The sequence below is a fragment of the Rhopilema esculentum genome, chromosome 4 (genome assembly GCF_057945365.1).
Source record: "Rhopilema esculentum isolate cy_ngs chromosome 4, ASM5794536v1, whole genome shotgun sequence".
In the NCBI taxonomy this organism is placed as follows: Eukaryota; Metazoa; Cnidaria; class Scyphozoa; order Rhizostomeae; family Rhizostomatidae; genus Rhopilema; species Rhopilema esculentum.
Window position 1 is genome coordinate 12,824,566 of NC_142818.1, and position 19,292 is coordinate 12,843,857.

At 36.5% G+C, this 19,292-nt stretch overlaps 1 protein-coding gene across 1 annotated transcript in view; it reads left to right on the plus strand.

Annotated features, from left to right (window-relative positions):
• Nucleotides 1-3,318: 3,318 nt before the first annotated feature.
• The window catches only part of LOC135690969 (uncharacterized), a 114,997-nt gene continuing 99,023 nt past the window's right edge, over nt 3,319-19,292 (plus strand). Inside the window, exons 1-9 of the mRNA XM_089115935.1 lie at nt 3,319-3,594; nt 4,367-4,454; nt 5,031-5,279; nt 7,042-7,491; nt 7,668-7,914; nt 9,153-9,427; nt 10,038-14,369; nt 14,792-15,038; nt 15,428-19,008. Of these exons, the coding sequence (XP_088972061.1) occupies nt 4,388-4,454; nt 5,031-5,279; nt 7,042-7,491; nt 7,668-7,914; nt 9,153-9,427; nt 10,038-14,369; nt 14,792-15,038; nt 15,428-19,008 (9,448 nt within the window). The 5' untranslated portion in view covers nt 3,319-3,594; nt 4,367-4,387. The remainder of the gene's footprint in view (nt 3,595-4,366; nt 4,455-5,030; nt 5,280-7,041; nt 7,492-7,667; nt 7,915-9,152; nt 9,428-10,037; nt 14,370-14,791; nt 15,039-15,427; nt 19,009-19,292) is intronic.

Below are 19,292 nucleotides of genomic sequence, written 5' to 3' on the forward strand. Positions count from 1 at the left end.
GGTTTTTATAAAACATTCCGAATTTAGGACACTTAACAAGGACTAATTTTTCCTGTAAAGAAATGAAAAAATCCGTTTCTAAAGAAGGCTAAAATGCGGTCCTCTGGGTAATTTTGCTGTAATGATTCACATTATTCTGTCATGTTTTTAGCTCATTTAAGTTTTTGAGTGAATTTTTAGTTGCCTCTAAACTGCATGTTTCGTGGGATCAACTTTTCTTTCTTTTTGGCTGAAGATCGGCCTGAGTGTGATATCATTGTTTTGCTTTGAGCAGGCTATACATAATTTTGTGGTTGTGACCTTATTGGCCTAATCTTATCGCAAACAAGGCGGGCCAGGATATTTCAGTGACTAAATCTTACAAGCAAATAAAATTTTTGAGGGCAAAAGAGACAGCTGAAATTGTTGATGCTACAAAGGTTGTAATGAAAGATTTTATTGAATGAATTGTAAACGTATCGGATACCCAGTCATAAATTTTGCATCACATCTTTTCTTTTATCCTCTAGCCTTGAAGAAGATGTAATTAAATATATATATGGACATTATGTTTGTGAATACTGTGCGGGACTGCTTTAATAAACTTAAGCTGTTTTCAAACTAAAATACGGCAATATTGGCGTGCATTGAAAACCGAGCATATTCCAGAACGCGGCAATGTACAAACCTAATCCTGAATGTTTGCATTAAAAGAAGATTCTCTTGTCAGCTTTTGCCTTATAATTTATTATTGATGATCGAAGGTAATCTCAGTAGCCTCTAACTTTAAAGTTTTTCAAAATATTAAATAGATGCTCAATAAAAACTGCTTATTTTGATGCCTTGCTATGAGCTTATTCAGCATAGCTATAACATACATACATTTGGACCGTAAAACAAGAAATACAAAACAAATAAACAAAAACTAAAATATTTTAAAAGCAAGAAAAAGAAAAGCTAATAAGACGAACTTTATAAAGGTTAGGCCCAGCCGAAGGAGAGAAATTCCTTTTTATACTCCATTGAAAATCATGCTCTGAGGGGATAGATGAAACATTGCTTATAAATTACTTTATTACTCCACGGACATACGATTATGTCTATTTCGGGGCAATTACATAAAGAATGTGGTACTAAAATCAATTAACTATGTACATAATTAATGTTGTATAGAACTAAGAAAAACAATTAACACAACAAGAAAACGAAAGCATTTGAAACTTGGATAATTTTGAAATGGGCTTGGCTAATCCAAAGTAACCAATTGTGTGAATGAAAGTTAGGCCAATTCTTTAGGCCAATTCAAGAATATTTCTAATATTGTGGTAGCAAAGTTTATGGAATAAGAAAAATTTTCCTGCTACTGGAAAACTGAAAAGATTCTTTGTTCTCAGATTGAGGATTAATTGCGATACCCATTGTTGCTTTTTTTACTTAACGATGCATTATAGAAACCACACGTTCCTTCGTGAAAAATTGGTTTACAAGAAGGCAGTGCACGGCATCTCGACAAGTTAAGAAAGTTCAGTATTGTGATTTCTAAAACTAAGAACTTATGCAATCACATTTTCGTTCAGCGATTACATTCGGTCAAGCAGAAAATGTTATTAAAATGATTTACCTGTTATTCTCATTTGTTTCAGTATTAATACGATAATCTTGTTTAATTTATTTTGTTCTTACTGGGCTTCGATAATGTCTTTACCCGTTTCAACTGTGAACCCGATCTCTATCATGCAGCCATGCATTGCATTAAAAGTTTATCCGAAGCTCAATTTTACCAAGGATGTCTTAAATCAAAGAGTTGCCTAGTACTTCAAAACGCCGAATTTGTAAAGTTGAAAATTGTCTTACTTTTTTTTCAAGTATCATAAAAGGTTTTAGTTCTGAATATTGCCAGAAAAAATTTAGGACTGGAGTAGTTTAGAAGTTTCCTTGAAAAAAGCCCTTTGCAAAAAGTAGGCCCTTTGTGCATTTGATATGAAGCCGAGTGCCAATATTCTTATTTTGATGTCAATCAAACTAAACAGCATATACCAAAAAGCTTTCATCTTTTAAGGCTGATTGTGATTGCTTGCTAATATTGGCTCTCTTTATACCTATGAGAACATCGATCTACCTGAAAATAAAATGATATGTGTTCTACTCAGGTAGCACTGTGGTATTTGCATCGTTAATGATCTTATGGAGGTCATTTTAATTTATTCTATCTTATCTATCAATGGTTGCTTCTTGACCGGGGGTCACCGAAAAGATTAAAATGTTCAGCCAAGTAAAAAGTTACTCCTATTCTTTTAGCCAATCTTCTATTCTATGCCATCTCTGAAGTCAGATTTCTATAACAGATTTGTTACAGACATTCTAAACCCACCGAAAGATTTTGATGATTGTTGTTTCTTGTTGCAGTGGCTTTGTAAAATGGTTTTGTCAAAATGTATTAAAGTTTTCGTCTCGTTTTGAAATATGTTGTCCTTTTTTTCAAAAGTTCCCTTCTTTAATAGGAAATGCACTATCTAAAGAAAAAGCGACAAATTTTCGCGGAAACATCCAAAGCCGGAATGACAAAGAAGCGATACAAAAACCTCGTTTACTTCTTGTATGGACGTAACCTTGAAAAGTGGGTGTGTCCTTTTTGGCCAACCCCCCTTTTTCAAATTGTATTTTGCTTCTTATATCACTCTGTAATAAGTCATTTTTAAGAAACCACAATTTCAATCTAAGATAAAAATTGAGGTAAAGTCAAGATAAAGCGCTCATTTCAACCATCTTAAGTGCCTTGCGTTTATGGCTTACTTATTTTCGTTGATTTTTTTTAGTCTCCTTTATAATGTCTCAACTTAATATTCTTTTTGGCAGATAATCATTAACAAATTGTTTAGTATCAGTGTGTTGTATGCATTTGCATATCGTACCCTTCCCGAACGGGGGGAGATATCAGAAAAATCTTTGATAACCTAGGGCAATTTTTGCGCATATATACAATAGATGATTCAACGACCAAAAGACAGTTCTGAAAACCAAATAGCGCCTCGCATCCCCCGTCAGATACACACCTAAATGTTTACATAACATATTTCCTTTTTATCGAACAAAAATGAAAATTGATATGTTTGTAATTATCCAGGCATGAGTAATACAGTGACCAGCGGGTAATTGAGATTTGATTTCAGAGATAGGCCTAAATATGTCGCAGTAGCTCAACCATTTTGACCCAGAAAACCTGAAACAAAAATTATTATATGCCATGTACTCGCTTAAGTGGGATTTTTTTTTACTTTAGAGAAACTATGCAGTTTGCAGAATGTTTCTTGAAGATTAGCAAGCATACCAGACAGCAAGCTTATTCATGTGTTTACCGAATCGACACGGTTGACCTGCTCTGTGCGCCTATGTGAATCATACCCGGAGATCTTCCGCCGAATCTGAACTTTTACAAAATTTCATTATATACGCATAATCTGAATATATGTACTTATATTGCATGAAATTTATATATATTGAGTATCGCATGTGCAAAATTGGTTCTGAAGAAGACGACTTTCTGATGTGAATTTTAAAAGGACATTTAATCTGTCTTATGACGACTTTTGCAATCCACTGAAGCAAATGATTGTGGTATGTTACCCGTTTTCCATTGAATTCTAGGCCATAACACCTAACGAATTTTACTTTTGAAAATAGAATTGCTATCCCATTGCAGTAGGGAGCTTGATTGCAATTTAAAATCTGATGTTTTATCGCCTTACATAAATCTATTCTTTGGTATAAATTTGGCGTCCATTTTTCCACTGCTCTTTTACACAAAATATACAGAGAACGTGAACTTTCCAAAAACTTAACAGTACTTTAAATCTTTTATTTGCAATTTTTGTACTGTTTTACTAATTAATTGATATAATGGAAGAAAAACCGTCCTGTAGATGGCTGTTCTAGACTTTAAAGTTTACTCATAAAGGCCTGTTCTGACAGTCGCAACAAATATTTGACGCACATCTTTTTTTTAACAAGAGCCTTGTAATCAATCACGAAAATTTACTCTCAATGCAAAATTAATCGATATTTTAGAGGAAATTTTAGAAGAAAATATGCAGAAAATATAAACTTGTTCGTTATTATAACTTACATCTGCTTATAAACTGAAGAATTTGGAGTAAAATTTTCAAATGTTTAAGATTGATCAACAATTGTAGTTAATACGCTTTATGTCCATCTATATCAAATGTTACACGAAGGTTGTAAAAACTTTGGTCGTTTGGATTTTAAAGTCATGATAATTTCCATGTTATGATAACGTTACAATATACAATATTATTATGAAATATTACATTTGATATCAATATAACTATGAATGTTATCTGATTTGGTAACTATATTCTTAATTTTTCAGGGAATTCAACAATGACACACAATGCGTGGTCGATTTTTTCACTCGAATTCATTTGTGTTCTTGATCGCCTTCCTTGCGATTTTTCAAGGTAAGACTCTCCGCTTGCGATTCTTCAAGATAAGACTCTAAGCTGCAATCATAACTCTATCAAAATCTTCAAGAAGAATGAAAATAAACCAGAAAGCACAACAAGAACGACACTCTTTATGTCTTCTGGTCTCTTGTAAATTTAGAAATCTGAAAACTTACGAGTTCAGAAGATACGTTCCTTGTTTGGAGAGCGAAAAGCATAATTTTTCCTGCATAAAATATCCTGATTAAGATATATGTTTTTTCTGTATACCTCCCATATGTCTTCAGAGGAATTTCTCATACAGCTTTGCAAGATTCTTTTGACTTACAAGAAACATAAAGAAGGTTAGGTCGTTATAGCCCATGCGCTGTAAATGTTATTTCTAGGAAAGTAGTGAAACCTATAAATGCTGGAAGAGGAAGGCGAAAAACAAGATACTTCATAGAATAAAGGTCAAAATAAAGAACCTACTCTTTTACTTCCTGTTGCTGTTGATTTCTGTTAAGAAAATACTTCATGTTTCTCTTAATTCAATTTTTCTCAAATATTTTACTGTTATCTAAGTTTTAAAATTGAAAATCACTCTTGCAGCTACGAGCATAACAGACGCAGCAAAAAATAGACATCATGTAAAGAAAACCAAGATTTCAGCAAAACCCTCGAAAAGAACTTTAATATCCGGTTTCAACAGAGAAGATCTGGTTGATGCTCACGAAGAATATTTTGTTGATACACCTTCGTTGAACAATCAAATTCCAAATGCAGAAACTGGGAGAATTCACAGTGAAACAGCTGGACAACAACCTCTGTATGTACCAATGCCTGATGCTGATGTTGAAGGTAATCATAAGCTACACATACAAATATAATTTCACGCTTATTTGTGTGTAGAACAAGACGGATCTAAGTTTCTATATAGCAACTTAGAGCCGTCCTGTTCTATACGCCAAATAGCGTGTACCGCCCTGTCAGTCAACAATTATTTCAAATGTAATTCCAAAATCCTCTGGGCCTAATAAGTAACATCCCAAGCTTAAAAGCATCAAAGAGAAAGGAATAATTGCATTAACTATTTCTCATTGCCCGACGTTCTTTTATGCAACTTCTGAGAAGTCAACATTTGATTTCAAATAACAGATCAGTTTTAAATTCTTAAGAGATGAACAAAAAATTTAAAAGTCATAAGAATTTATTTTTATCAACGATAGAGGAGGAGGCGGGATTTCTTAAAAGATAATGATCAACGCAGAAATCTTCTGGTTGGAGTAAAATCTTTATTTCCACCATATTGATCTTTCTAATGAAGTCATGACACAACTTATATTTTTTGCGATAAAGACCTCCCCAATGTTCCCAACAAAAATAAACTTGAATTAACTCTTCAGTACTTGTAAATGACTGGTCGATTAAAGTTTGAGATTTAAGTTGTACGTCACTCCGCCATCAAGGCTTTTTCTTGCATAGTCTTTTGTCGTAAAACTTTTGTTTCATGGTATACCTTAACTTGTTCAATGTATTGACCGCTGGGTTGTCACTGTACATTGCTCCCGGCGGTGTCAATTCCGTAGTGTTTGCATAATAGGTTATAGGTACAACAATTGGTTAGTTTGTCACTATATCAAAAAAGGAGATGGTGTGTTTGTATTCATCCTGATGTATTTGCAAAGATGCTGAAGAGATTTAATTAAACGAGACATGAAAAATGAAATAATATCAAATAACTTGACAATATCTAGGCTTGGATAACATATACTGGCGTTTCCTTAATCATTTTTGCCCTGTTTTGCCATCTTTTCAAACAAGCGCCACAAAAATCCAATTTTTAATTACCTACATAAATAATAGTCATGAGTCCAATCTTAGGTCAATTTGACATGATGATCTTGCGATCTTATATCTAAAAATATATTTATTCATCCATGCGTGAGTTTTTTCTCCAGATGTACTTTGTGTACTTCTGCTATTGATTAAACATGTGTTTGCGTATTTTCCCTGTGTCGGCTTATGATTCAGCAAGAAACTATTTCCTGTCAAAGTAAAGATTTGCATTTCTTCATCAGTTTCTTTATTTTCAGAAAACCATTAAAATAGAATTATGCCTTTGCTAATGAATTGAAATTATCTTGCCGTCTATCAAATCCAATTGTGCCAGAATGGTTAAATTCGCCGTGAAATTATGCTCTTCTACTCCTTTTTTATTTGATATTGCTATCACAAATTTACCAAATGATAAAATGTTAGAAAATCTTTGGACTTCAGAAAATTTGAAATTTGCAGATGATTTGCCAAGACATGTTTGTAATTTTTTCCATATTTTATTGCTTAAGCTGTTTTTATACTAACGTGCTACAGGCATAGGTCTCTCGAGAGCATGCAAAAAATGTTTTACATAAAGCAAGTAAAATTTATAGTGCATCAAACTTTGAAACTTCGCATGAACAGTTCATTATGAAGAATGGCAGCAAAAAGCATTTGTCGCAACGTTCATTGGTTTACCGAAACAAAAGAAAATTTCAGTATGAATAATATTCCTATTAAGATTTTATCTTGACTCATGCTGAAAAATTTTGATATAAAGGTATTTTGGTATTTTTCTATGCAGCTTCGCCACTTGGAGATGCGCAAGTGCCAACTGTCAGCTCGAATGAATACAAAATAGCGTACAGCGATGGCCTTCCATTTCCAACTTCCCCTTCCCGCAACCAAGATAATCTTCTTGTATACGACACTCCGCAAGATCCACTTGAAGAAAGCAACTCTAATACTGTAAAGATTGCAGATCCTTTGGCCAGCAAGAAACTTTTCAGCAATGACGGGTTCTCACACGGCATGGGGGAAGTTAGCAACGCTCTCAACAATCTGCTCATCGACAAAGTTTTGAATAGCGACAATGACAAGGATTTCAATAAAGAACTAAAGCTACTTAGCGAAGAGTTTGCACAGGGTGAAGTGGAAGAAAAGGAGGAGAGGAAAAAACCGTCATGCCAGCCTGGCGCGAAATCAATTTTTGCGAATTGTAAAAAGAAACGAAGTGCTGTATGTTCGCCTGAAGGTAACAAAATTTGATATTTTTTTTGAGTGAATGTTATTGCAGCAAATCTATGTTCATGTCAACTTCCCTGTAAATAAAGAAGTTTCCATAACTTTTCTCCAAGCTAATCTGTAATAGTATTGTTCGATCAAAAATTGCACAAACAAGAGATAGAAACACATTGCTTGTTTTTTTAGATCGCGGCACCTTCTTTAAGAATGCTCTGAAGGTCCACAACCTGTTTAGAAAGATTCATGGTGTTCCTGATCTTGAATTGAACGACAAACTGAGCAAAGACGCCCAAGAATACGCAGAACATCTTGCGAAAACGGCATCATCAGATCATTCACTGCGAAGAGATCGACCTGGCCAAGGGGAGAATATCGCTGTTGGTTGTACATCTGCTGGGTCCGAGTTGCGTGCAAAAGAGGCCATTTCACAATGGTAGATATAAGTATAAATATGCAACTACTTTGAGGTCTGATAGATATTTCTGTGCTGAAAATTGGCTTGTGTACAATAAAAATAATCGATTCAGCATTCGTTCTACATTATGAAAAAAGTACTATTTTTCTCAAAATTCCGAGAATTATCAGATGATTGTCTGTGCAAGACATTTTGTCATTCAAATTGCGATTTGAAATCAGGTACGTCAATAACCAGACTACCAAAGGCGGACTTAGTTTGCAAGATGCTAACAGTAGAGATAACGACTGAAAATCTTAAACGACAAGCTTTTTGAGTCATTCATTCCATTCTTAGACGCCACTGCGTATATCTAAATACCTTATATGAAATTTAAAGAGAATAATGGAGTGATGTAGCCATTTGTCTTGCTTAATAGTTATATTTAATCTGCCAGCCCAAAGTCAGCACAAAAGGACAATAAGCCAGACAGCTTCTACTTGGTTATTTTCTTCTGGCAGCGCAAAGATTTGAGCGAAAGACAACCAAATTGTGTTACACACTTGATGATTTGTTAAATGTCACTAGAATAAATCAGTTTTCTTTATTGGCATTCAAATGTACTGAAACTAAACACACATGAGTCGTGTGAGACCTAAAAATTTGATTGATTGCCTGTTTAATAACAGCCAATCAAATTTCAGTTATGATCCTCTTGTCTTCCTCAAATCAGATCTTAATTTCTTGATGTTTAGAGAGGGAGAAGATAGCAAACTATTCCGTGACTTGTTTTATGCTAAAACAGATGTTTGCAGTTACTCATTTCGGATTGTTTGCATCATCTGGCATTCTCTGGACCAACAATCAATATAATTGCCTTTTCGGCAATATCTAATTCATTGAAATATTACCTTTCGGAAACGACATCATGGCAAAGAGGCATCTTGTTAAATGCTTCTAATTAAAAAATGCTATGAATAAAAAGTGAAATCATCTATCTAAAACATATTCTGAAAACATTATTTTACAAACAAAAACATTGCAACGGTGGATTGCAGATTGTATTAAATTTTCATCTGACGCCCTTTCATTTATCTGATCTCAATCATTCATTTTGTTTCATTCTCTTTTTGCGTTCTTGTGTTGTATATAACATCGTATTTGAGCCTCTTTGTGCCTGATTTCAAATATTTTTAAATCAATTTCTAACTCAGGTTCTAATGATCGCAATACCTTCAAAATTATGTTTCAAATTTCTCCTTTGCTGTTTTTCATAGGTACAGCAAGGCCTGTGAGAAAGGTTTCGATTTCTCCGGCTACAAAAAAGGCGTGGAACCTTTTGCCCAGCTCGTCTGGAAAGCGACCTCTTTCTTAGGTATGGGAAAGGCAGTTTCAAATCGAGACGGCAACCTTTGCACCTATATTGTTGCCAGATACTCACCAGAAGGAGACAAGAACACATTTTCAGAGAACGTTATAAAGGGTACTTTCTCTAAGGACGGGATATGCAGTTCATCGTGTGTTGTCAAAGGCAATGTCCCTCAAAAGCAAAGTAAGTCATTTTGCCTAATAAGTTGTAGAACATTGCATTATGGCACCGCAGAGCGTGTTACGGTAAAGGGATGGAGGGTGCTAAAATTCAAGATCTAGATGATGCATTGTATACATTAAGGAAATTTTGGAAATAATTTGGGTTTAAGGGAACCGATTTCTGTAGAGCCTGCTGAACCTTAAAAAATCTGATGATGGATTCACTTTAGTGTCCGAAATTTTCTAGTTTATTGTTTGTTTGTTTCATCATTCACCACTTAATCAATACTCAAGTAACATTTTATCCGCATTTGCAAGAATATATATTTTGCACAGTTTGGTAGACTTTTTCAGGCTATAAGGCCCGTCCAACCAGCGAATGGGTGTCAAAGAGTGCACTTGTCTCTGAGCTGATATGACTGCAAGAAGTGCATATTTCTCTTTAAAGAGAATAAATGTGCAACGTTCTGAATGATTTTTAGCTTTAATCTACAATTAAGTACCTCTCACAATATCGGCTGGAAAAAAGTCTTCATTCTTAAAATCGCTGCTGTTGTTAGAAAGTAAGATTTTAAGGATGTAGGAAATACTAAACAGATGCTAGAGATTTAAGGTGAACTTTTACTTTGCAGAAGAACCTGAAGTGCTACAAGAGGCTAGCAGTGAGAAACCAAAGGTTCAGCATTCTTCCGCCACAGCAGCACAGGCTGTTGACAAGCCTGGAGTCGAAGAACACAGACAAGTCCCAAAAAAGCATCCGGTGCAACCTGAGCTTAAGAAAGTGGAAGAGAGCAAGCCAGATCAAACAACAACGAAGCCATCTGCTGGAAGCACAAGAATACAAGGTGAAAATGCAATAAACAACAAGCAAGAAAAAGGAAATTCAGGTGAGGTTGGAAACAAAGAGGTGCCTGAAAATGTAGCAAAGCCAGCAAAGCCGACCCCAAGTGGTATTGGGCTGTCTAAAGTAAATGACGAGAATATCAAACCCACCCCAAAATTAGAGCCGACTAAACAAGAGTTGCAGAAACCAGAACATCAAAACTTGGTTGCTCCAAAACCACAAATGATTGCACCAAATCAAGATAAAGAAAAAGTCAATGATGACAAAAATGGGATCAAAGTTACTGCAAATGAGCCAACACCAAAGGTGCCAATGCTAATTAACATCACGTTTCCAAAGGCTTTGCAAGCGAAAAATGACTCAATGATTCAAATTACAGTTGGGAGTGATAAGGAGAGCAACCCTGAGCAGGCAAATTTCCACCCAGTTGTTAATTTCACTGGTAAATCTGGGCAAATTCTCACTGCAGGTGATGAGTTCTTTGAAGAAGAGGGAAGGAGAGGAAAAATGAGTGAAGGAAATGTCGCTGATGTCTCGGGAAAATTCTTGGAAAAATCGGATGCCAATACAGGTTATAAAATGAGCGATTTTCTGAATCAAGAATTTGGAGATCAAGCAAGCACGATTGATAAAACAGAGGGAAAGATTGTTCAGAATGGGACGAGAAAAACTACAGAAGTGCAAAATAAGAAAGCGTTATCACATATGTTCCAAGATAGGAAAGGGATGAACTTCAAAAACGAAGATAATTCCGTCACATATTTGAGAATAGCCAACAAGCTGATGCATGACGGGAAAACATCGTCCAGTGATGTCTACTTCTCCCCGAAAAAGTTGGAAAATGACGAAGCGGTTGGGTATGCAAAGGAAAGCAGTAAAGGAGACTATGGTTTCACCGACCAGGCAGCAATCAATGAGAGTGGCGCTTCTGGAACTACAGTTGCTAACAAAACAACAGGGTCTTCTTTACGAAAGGTAGATGGGAATATTACAATACCACATGCACTGACCTATTCAAATGAAAATTATAAGAATTTAACAGTGAATTCAAGTGTCATTGTTCCTGTACACAAGACTTCTGGCCTAGTGGAGCACAGTCCTCCATCAGATGTAGTGGATACAAAATCGAATGAAATGGAGACTGAAAGACGTGCAAATCAAAACGAGACAGCTAAAAACACTGCGAACCTGGGCGAGGAAAGTTATAAAGAGAAGCCTACCAAAGAGGGAGAAAAAGGTCTTTCAAACGAAGGAACTGGTTACAAGCAAAGTAACCCAGGTTCTTCAGATATTGACAAAATTAATGAATTCAATCCTAAATTAAATAATGATCCAAAGCAGGTAAAATATAATTACAGCAGTGAAAAAGTAGAAGAAACCGGAGCTACCAAAATATCAACAAAAAACAACGAGGGGCATCACCAGGTGGAAAGTGCTGGAGACAAGACATCAAGCCCGATGAGTAATCATAGATTTATGAAAATTTTTGATTTTGCAGAGGTCTCTGATCATAGTATTGAAAAGAAAAAACAACACCATGGACGAGTTGAAAATAACAAGTTCATGGACCTAGAGAAGCAAATTCTGTCACAGCAAGATAACATTTTCCACAGAAAAGCGGGAGAGAGTGCTAAAGGCTACACGGGTCATAGGACAGGGGGCAATTCTGAGGTTCAAGGTGAAAGGCCGTCAAATTCCGAAAGTAAACTTCAATTGAATCACGAGAAAGAATCTTTTCCTGAAGTTGGGAAAGGTTTAGACTCGACTTTGGTTTCAATAAAAAATCAAAACGATATTCGGAATAAAAATCTAACAATGAGTAGAGAAGTGAAGGCTGCAAAATATCCTGATGAAGTGGAAAGGAAAGTTGGAGAAGCTACAGATTCTGTTCTTGAAAACCAGACTAGCAAACAACTGCAAAAGCTTTCAACAGCAGAAATGCAAGAAAGTGACGTTAGCAATAAAATGAACAAAGATGTACACGAATCTAAAAACCAACTTGAAACAGGTAATTTAAAAAGTGAAGAGTCTCCGGAAAATAAGGTCGAGAATCCTATTTTGAGCAATAAAGTTCTTCAAAAAGAAGATTCAAATGCCGAGCATGGAAGCAGTTCTGAATCTTACAAAATTAATGGTGATCATGCCGAAAGTACCCAAAAAGTCACTGGGTCTGTGAACGAACCAAACACTCATCAAATTTCTGAGCCTTTGAGTCAACATGAAATACAAAAAGATACAGAAAATACCACAACTATTGATGTTGGAACTGGGTTTATCAAAATACAATACCAGAAGCCTCACGAAAGAATAAGCGCGTCAAGAGGAAACAATGAGCAGTCATATGTGAATGAATCTAGCAGTGGTTTTGAAAGCTTGAAGCTTTCTTCTGATGGTGATAAACAGAACCCTAATAGTAATTCAGTAACTGAGTTTAGCCATAATATGGGTAATACTGCTTTTGCGGAGAAAGATTCAAAACATTCGATTGACAATCAAGAAGCAAAGATACTGTCTTCTTCAGTTCAAGAAACGTTGAAAAAGAATCCTCTCCAAAAGGAAGAACCTAGTAAATCGTTCTCACCCGAGATTAATATGCAGAATCCACATCATTATATAATTCAGATAAAACCAACACATTCTCTTCATAATTCTGCAGACTCACAACCAGACAAAGACATTACACCAGTAGAGGGAAGCTCTTTGAAACACAGGGTGGCTGAATTTGTCTCTGCTAACGGGAAAGATAGTTTTGGAAATGAAGAAGATATGTCCACAGCAAAGCAAGTTTCAAGATACCAAGAGAGTTCGGTAGAAGATCAGGATCTTAGCCAAGAAGATTTGATGAAAGACAACATAGATGCGAATGCGCAGCATGTGAAATTGGGTAACAAGGATGTAAGAAACCGTCCAGTAGAGAATGAAAGCAAAGAAACAGCTGAAAGTTTTAATAGTGAAGGTAACAGTGGAAAATATAGTTACAGGGTCGACGGCCATGGCAGTAAATATCATAAAGAGAAGGATGGGGCTGTTGAGTATGGCTCAAAGTTGAAAGCAGAGCCAAGTGATGTTAAGCATCAAAAAGGAACTTCTTTTCATGAGAATCAGAAAGTCTCAAAAAGTAGTGATAACGACAGAAAATTGCATAGTGATGATAAAACCAACGAAAAAGCAAGTAAAGATTTTAGCAAGCAAGTGAAGACGGATGAATTTAGCACAATCAGAGAAGGTTTCCTAAAGCTAAAGAACACTGATTTGAAAAACGATGCAAAAATAGATTTTGAAAAAACAGGAAAAGGCAAAAATAAAGTTGATGATAGAGAATATTCATCTTCTAAGACAGATGTATCAAATGATATTGGAGATGTGGAAAAGGAGAAAACTCGGAAGATATCTGACTATCAGATTCAGGCTGGTCATGTTAACAACGAAGATCACCATGAAATTCAAACAAACAGAAAAAGCAATAGACTTTTTGCAAAATATGAAGCATCTGACATCATTAATAATGATGAATTCTCAAACGTGAACGAGTTTCAAACAGAATCGCCGCAGCAAATAGATACTGAAAAACAAAATGTAAAAGAAAATAGACACGGCCGATTAGACACTGAGAGCAATCACACAGTAGCAGAAATGAACACAAGAAAACAAGAAGATGTATCGACAGTAAGATTCTCTTCTGACGAGAAACACGAGAGCCATAAACATAACGAAAATCGCATGAAATCGTTCAAAGATAATCAAAAACAGAAATTCGACAATGATTTACATTTTTCATCTACTAATCAAGTCAACTCAGAAGAAATTATGAATAACACACCCAAACAGTACTCCAAAGAGCGCCATGAAAGCATAGAAAGTAGCGAAGGCATAAAATTGAGTAAAGGTCGAACAAAAACTGCCGATTTTATCAAAGATAAAACAGCAAAAGATTCTTCGGCCATCGTTGGCCTCAATTTGGAGTCGGGTTATGGCAACATTAAAGGATTCAGCCATGGTCTAGAGCAAAAAGGGTCAAGACTTGAAGGAAAGGAGCTCGCTGACAGTTCAAAGCTGATTGGAACTGAGGCCAATGACCAAGAAGAAGTCCAAAGAAAGACAATTTTTATTCCGCGTGAAGGTAAAAAAGCTTTGCTTCCTTATTAACATTGATGTGTAAAATAGTTGCAATCTTTTGGTGGTACAAAACTTGAAAATATTTCCTAGCGTAGAGTTTTCGATCTATGTTCTGACAAAAAGTGTCAGACGAAAAGCTTAAGTTTACTCAAATTTCTACTTTTTTCGAAGCCATTTTAAAGTAGTTTCCTGGTATAAAAACTTTGATTCAGCTTAATTAAGAAGACCTTTGAGCTGGAAGAACTGGATTTGGAAGATTTTTCTCTTGAATATGAATTACTCCAACCAATTCAATGGTTCAAACCAGATCTAATTGGCAAGAGAGTCTTTCATTCTTTCTATGGCTTCCATTTCTAGACGTTTTAAAGCTTTGAATTATGATCGCTTTTCAAGAAACTTTTTATCAATAACCTTTTTTTAATGAAGTCACCCTCAAGTTCCAAAAAGACATGGCAATTGAGCATAACAGATACAGAAACATCCACTCTGCTTCTCCGTTGCTTTTAAACTCCAGGATGAGCAAAGAGAGTCAATGGTACGCAGATAACCTCGCAAGGAAAGGATCTGTCAATCACTCTCCTCTTAAATCGAGGCCAGGCATTGGCGAGAGTATTGAAAAATTGTGCACAAAAAGTAGTGGAATTCCGACTGCGTCACAAGTTGTCAAGAAATGGTAAATGCAGTCTAGAGGAAATTATTTAAAGTTAATAATTCTAATTCTCAGAATAGTTTTCTTTCAAGAATTGACGTTTTCATGTCCTGTATAAGTGCCTCTAACTTACTCTCTGCACTAATTTCGGTAAACAATAATAGGGTCTCACTTTTTCGTGTCATTCTACAATTTTTCTGTTGGGAATTATTTTGTCATGAAACTTCTTCCTGTTGGAAATTCTGGAGCAGTTCGCTAGCTTCCAGTTCTAGCATCTTTTGCTAAAAGCAAAATACATCACTTTTGCATCACCTTATTCTTTTTCTCGAAGTTTTGCGATTCAGCAGCTCCTTTGGAACTTCTCTGTCTAGGAAGTAGTGAATAGATTCGTGACTTTTTATCATTCTTTTAAGGTATGAAGAAGTGTGCAATCCAGGTTACAATTTTAAAAGAGACGGAAAACAGGTCGGAACAGGGCATTTCACCCAGATTGTGTGGAAAGACACAAAGACCCTTGGAATAGGCCTAGCTGCCAGCAAGAGCGAAGACGGCCATATTTGTTCGTATGTTGTTGCACGATATTATAAAGCTGGTAATGATCTTGGAACTATACGAAGCAACGTGGGAAAAGGACATTTTCGATCTTGTAACGACAATACAAATAGCCATATGACACCAACAAGTCATGTTACGAGTGCTAGGCCAAGTCATATTGGAACGCAAAGAAGACACCATAAAACGACACATTGGCACAGAAGGCCCTCTACCCATACATCAAGACCGACTTTAAAACACTACAGCAGAACGAAGCCAACGCACAGAGGTTTTAAGCAGTCGAATAGTCCAAGTGTCCATCGTATTAACGTATTCAATCAAAACTCTGAAAGGGAGTTTGCTACACCCAGCTCATTTCATAAAGGATATGTGAATTTAGAAGCTAGACCAACATTATCGCAAAAGGTAAGATTTTATGCGAAAGGAACACAAATGAAACCAAATGTCAGGGTTGATGTTGGCAGTTTTGGAGCCAAAGGCTATGGTATGTTTGAAAGTAAGTTGACAAAGGAGCACAGGGAGCAAGAAGTAAAGGAGGAAAAGGACAATTTTGGAGCTTCCAAGACTACATTCGCAGGATTCAATAATGTGAAACCACTTAGAGAACATTCAAATTCTGATAAATTTCATTTTAAGATAGAGAAACAGTCAGCTGATAGCAACAATTGGGTGAAACCTGGACTGGAAAAAGTGCAACCCAAAGATACATTGGCAGAGAAGTTAGGACATAGCAAAGTCTTACTTGAGTCACCGAAATATGAAGACTTTAGGTTAGACCACAAAAATAATGGAGAAGATGAATTTGAGGTGAAGCGAAAGCCAGGATCAAGTGAGGTTGAATTCATCGATGTGCTCTCTGGCCGTGAATCAGCACATCAAAAAGCATCAGGCAAGCAACAAATTCAACACAAAAATCAGCAGAACGTTTTTAATCATGTCTCAAGTGAAATGACAAGTGACGGTCGTAAAACAAACAGAATGCATTCTAATTTTGCTCACAACACCTCCCAAAAGATGTATAGGCCATTAGAAGAGTTCAAAACGCCATTAATTGATAACCGAGGTAAAAATGGTTGGGTTCATAGTCACGTGGTTAAACAAAAAGCCGCAAGTGATTTTGCAAATGAAGATCATAAAGCAAGTGGAAAGAATTCTGATTTGATCCTTAGCACCCCCCGAAAGATGAATAGCCCAGTAGATAAATTCCAGATGCTGCTAAATGAAAACCGGGGTAAAAGTAACAAGGAACATAGTCACGAGGTTAAGCCTTTGTCTACTAATGAATTCATGATTCCAACAAAATCTTCTTACCACAAACCAGCCAATCGTATGTCACTTCATAAAGGAGGGGTTTTAAAAGGCTTTAATGCAAAGGAAAGTCATAATTCTTTGCTCAAAGCTGGGAATAGTGAGCTAAAAAGCCATAGCAAGGAGACTTTCAACACCAGGCCTATGAGCAGTGGTTTTAAGGCCCATTCCGAAGAAAATGCTTTCAGGGCGAGTCACAATCACAACCAACATACAACAAAGTATAATAATAATTTGCAAATCAACGCACCAACGATTATGAAGTTTGATGCTAAGCAAAGGAAGCCTTTGAACAAAAACAAAGTAAAAATCGCTGAATTTAAGAAGCCGGATCCTAGTCACGGTGATGCAAAACCATCTCAAAAGCTAGCTATGCAGAATGTTGTTCACCAGCCGCCCGCAGCCAAAGCTAACTCCGGAACTGCACCAAATGTAATGAAATCCGATTTCGGATACATGGCAGGTCTTCGGGCCGGTCTCGGATTAGGCGATAAACAAGATAAAAGTTTTTATGAAGAACCAACTGGAAAAATTCCTTTAGATTCTACCGATACAACTAGCCGTATATTGCAATCAATTTCTGGACCCGGACCTGCCTTGCCGTTTGAGAATATAGAAAATGGAATTAATTTAAGTTCTTTGCAGCAAGAAGGAGCAAATATTGAAGAAGAAATTTCCAATGAAGCTAAGCAAATAGACTATCAAGATATTGTGGGTCAAGGAAGGGCAGGGAATCTAGATCTGGTGACAAGTGAGAATGACAATAAAGCACCGGGAATGATAATGGATGAGTATCGTTATAATACTGCAGAAAATGGCGAGGTTGGGTCAATCTATGACAGCAGAGAAGAAGAGATAGGAGAAAAAATGGGAACGATTGCCGATCGGAAAAGATATTCTGGTGCACGGACGTCTGAAGAATCTGGACAGAAGCAGAAAGAACCGGTAACAGCAAACAAGCTTATGGAGCAGCAAAAGGGTGTCCAATATGGCCGGTACCCATTAGCAGCTTCAAAGATGGATCAAAACAATCGAAACGATCTGAAACCTCAGTCATGGAACTTTGCCGGAGACTCGCTTAGATTTGTAAAGCCATCAAAAAATAAGGGGACGAAAAATATTCAAAGTGCCATGCCTTTTCTTGGAAGCCGGAATAAACCATCTACCTTTATGGCCGGGCATGCTCCGGATAAGACCAAGAAAACTCCTTATTTCCGGCCAAGCACAATCGGAGGTAGAACTACACAGCTTCCTGCAGGTTTCAACAGTGGATTTCAAGCTGCTCTGTACTCTTTTGGGAATAAAGACTTTGACAAAATTGAAGAGGTCGCTGCAACAAAGAAAGGTTTTCTCTCCAGAGCACCAAGTCAAGCATCAAAAAAGGCCAGTAGCATATTGACAGATAATCCCTTGGCACATGGCGGACTGGTAAAATCGATCATCAATAAATATGGGAATTACTCAGCCATTGAAAGCGATAACTATGATACCAGCCGTACAAGGCATTTTGTTATTGACAAAAACAACAACTTGGTTTTGGCACCCGGTGAGAACACGGGTCATGTAACTGATTTTGAAGCCAAAAATCTGGCAATGTTGGCACATCAAGCGACTTATGGTATAAATGGTGTATCGAACATGATCAAAGAAGACCCGGAATTAACAGGTCTACAGACAGTAAGAAGGGTCAGGCCGGATACAAAAGATTATCAGTCTGGTTTGATAGGCTGGGCGGGTACAAACAATCCCGGTTTGCCGAGTGAAGAAGAAATGAAACAGTCTGATATATACGGACAGGATCTGGTTGAGAACTTTGAAAAACCTGATTATCTTGGTAATAAAAGACTACCGGGTCAATTTGCATTGAATAGAGCCGAATCTTCAAAGTTGGGAGTTGCAAGCAGCAGCTCGAATAATGGTGGAAGATTTGAGTTGGCATCAAATGAAAATGCTAATTATGTGCATAAAAAGTTAAATTTTACTACCGGGGAAAGAAAGCAATTACTTGCTGATTTTGACAAAGGTAACAGGGAAGAAAGGCCTATGACTGACAACATGAAGCTGCTCTCAGATGAAGACAAGAAAGAAAATGAGAATGGGCTAAATTCAGCAGTACGAGCAGTGAAGGAAGGTAAGCAAAAACTTGATCAATTGATGGTCAATAGATAGCTTTGTGTTGATATCGCCTATGTTGCCAATTCAATCGATTTAACGGATAGCAAAAGCGTACCCTAGGTACCAAAGCAACATAAATTCTAGCTCGGAAATTGAAGATAGGTTACGGATAAGCGGAACAAATTTATTTGGCTCTGGTACCCAGGGTTTGACTCTAGATTATTTGGACTTTTGTTTACTTTAAAGAAGAACAAAAGATAAGAGATTCAGGTCCCAGTGAGACTTTATCTAATTTTCACA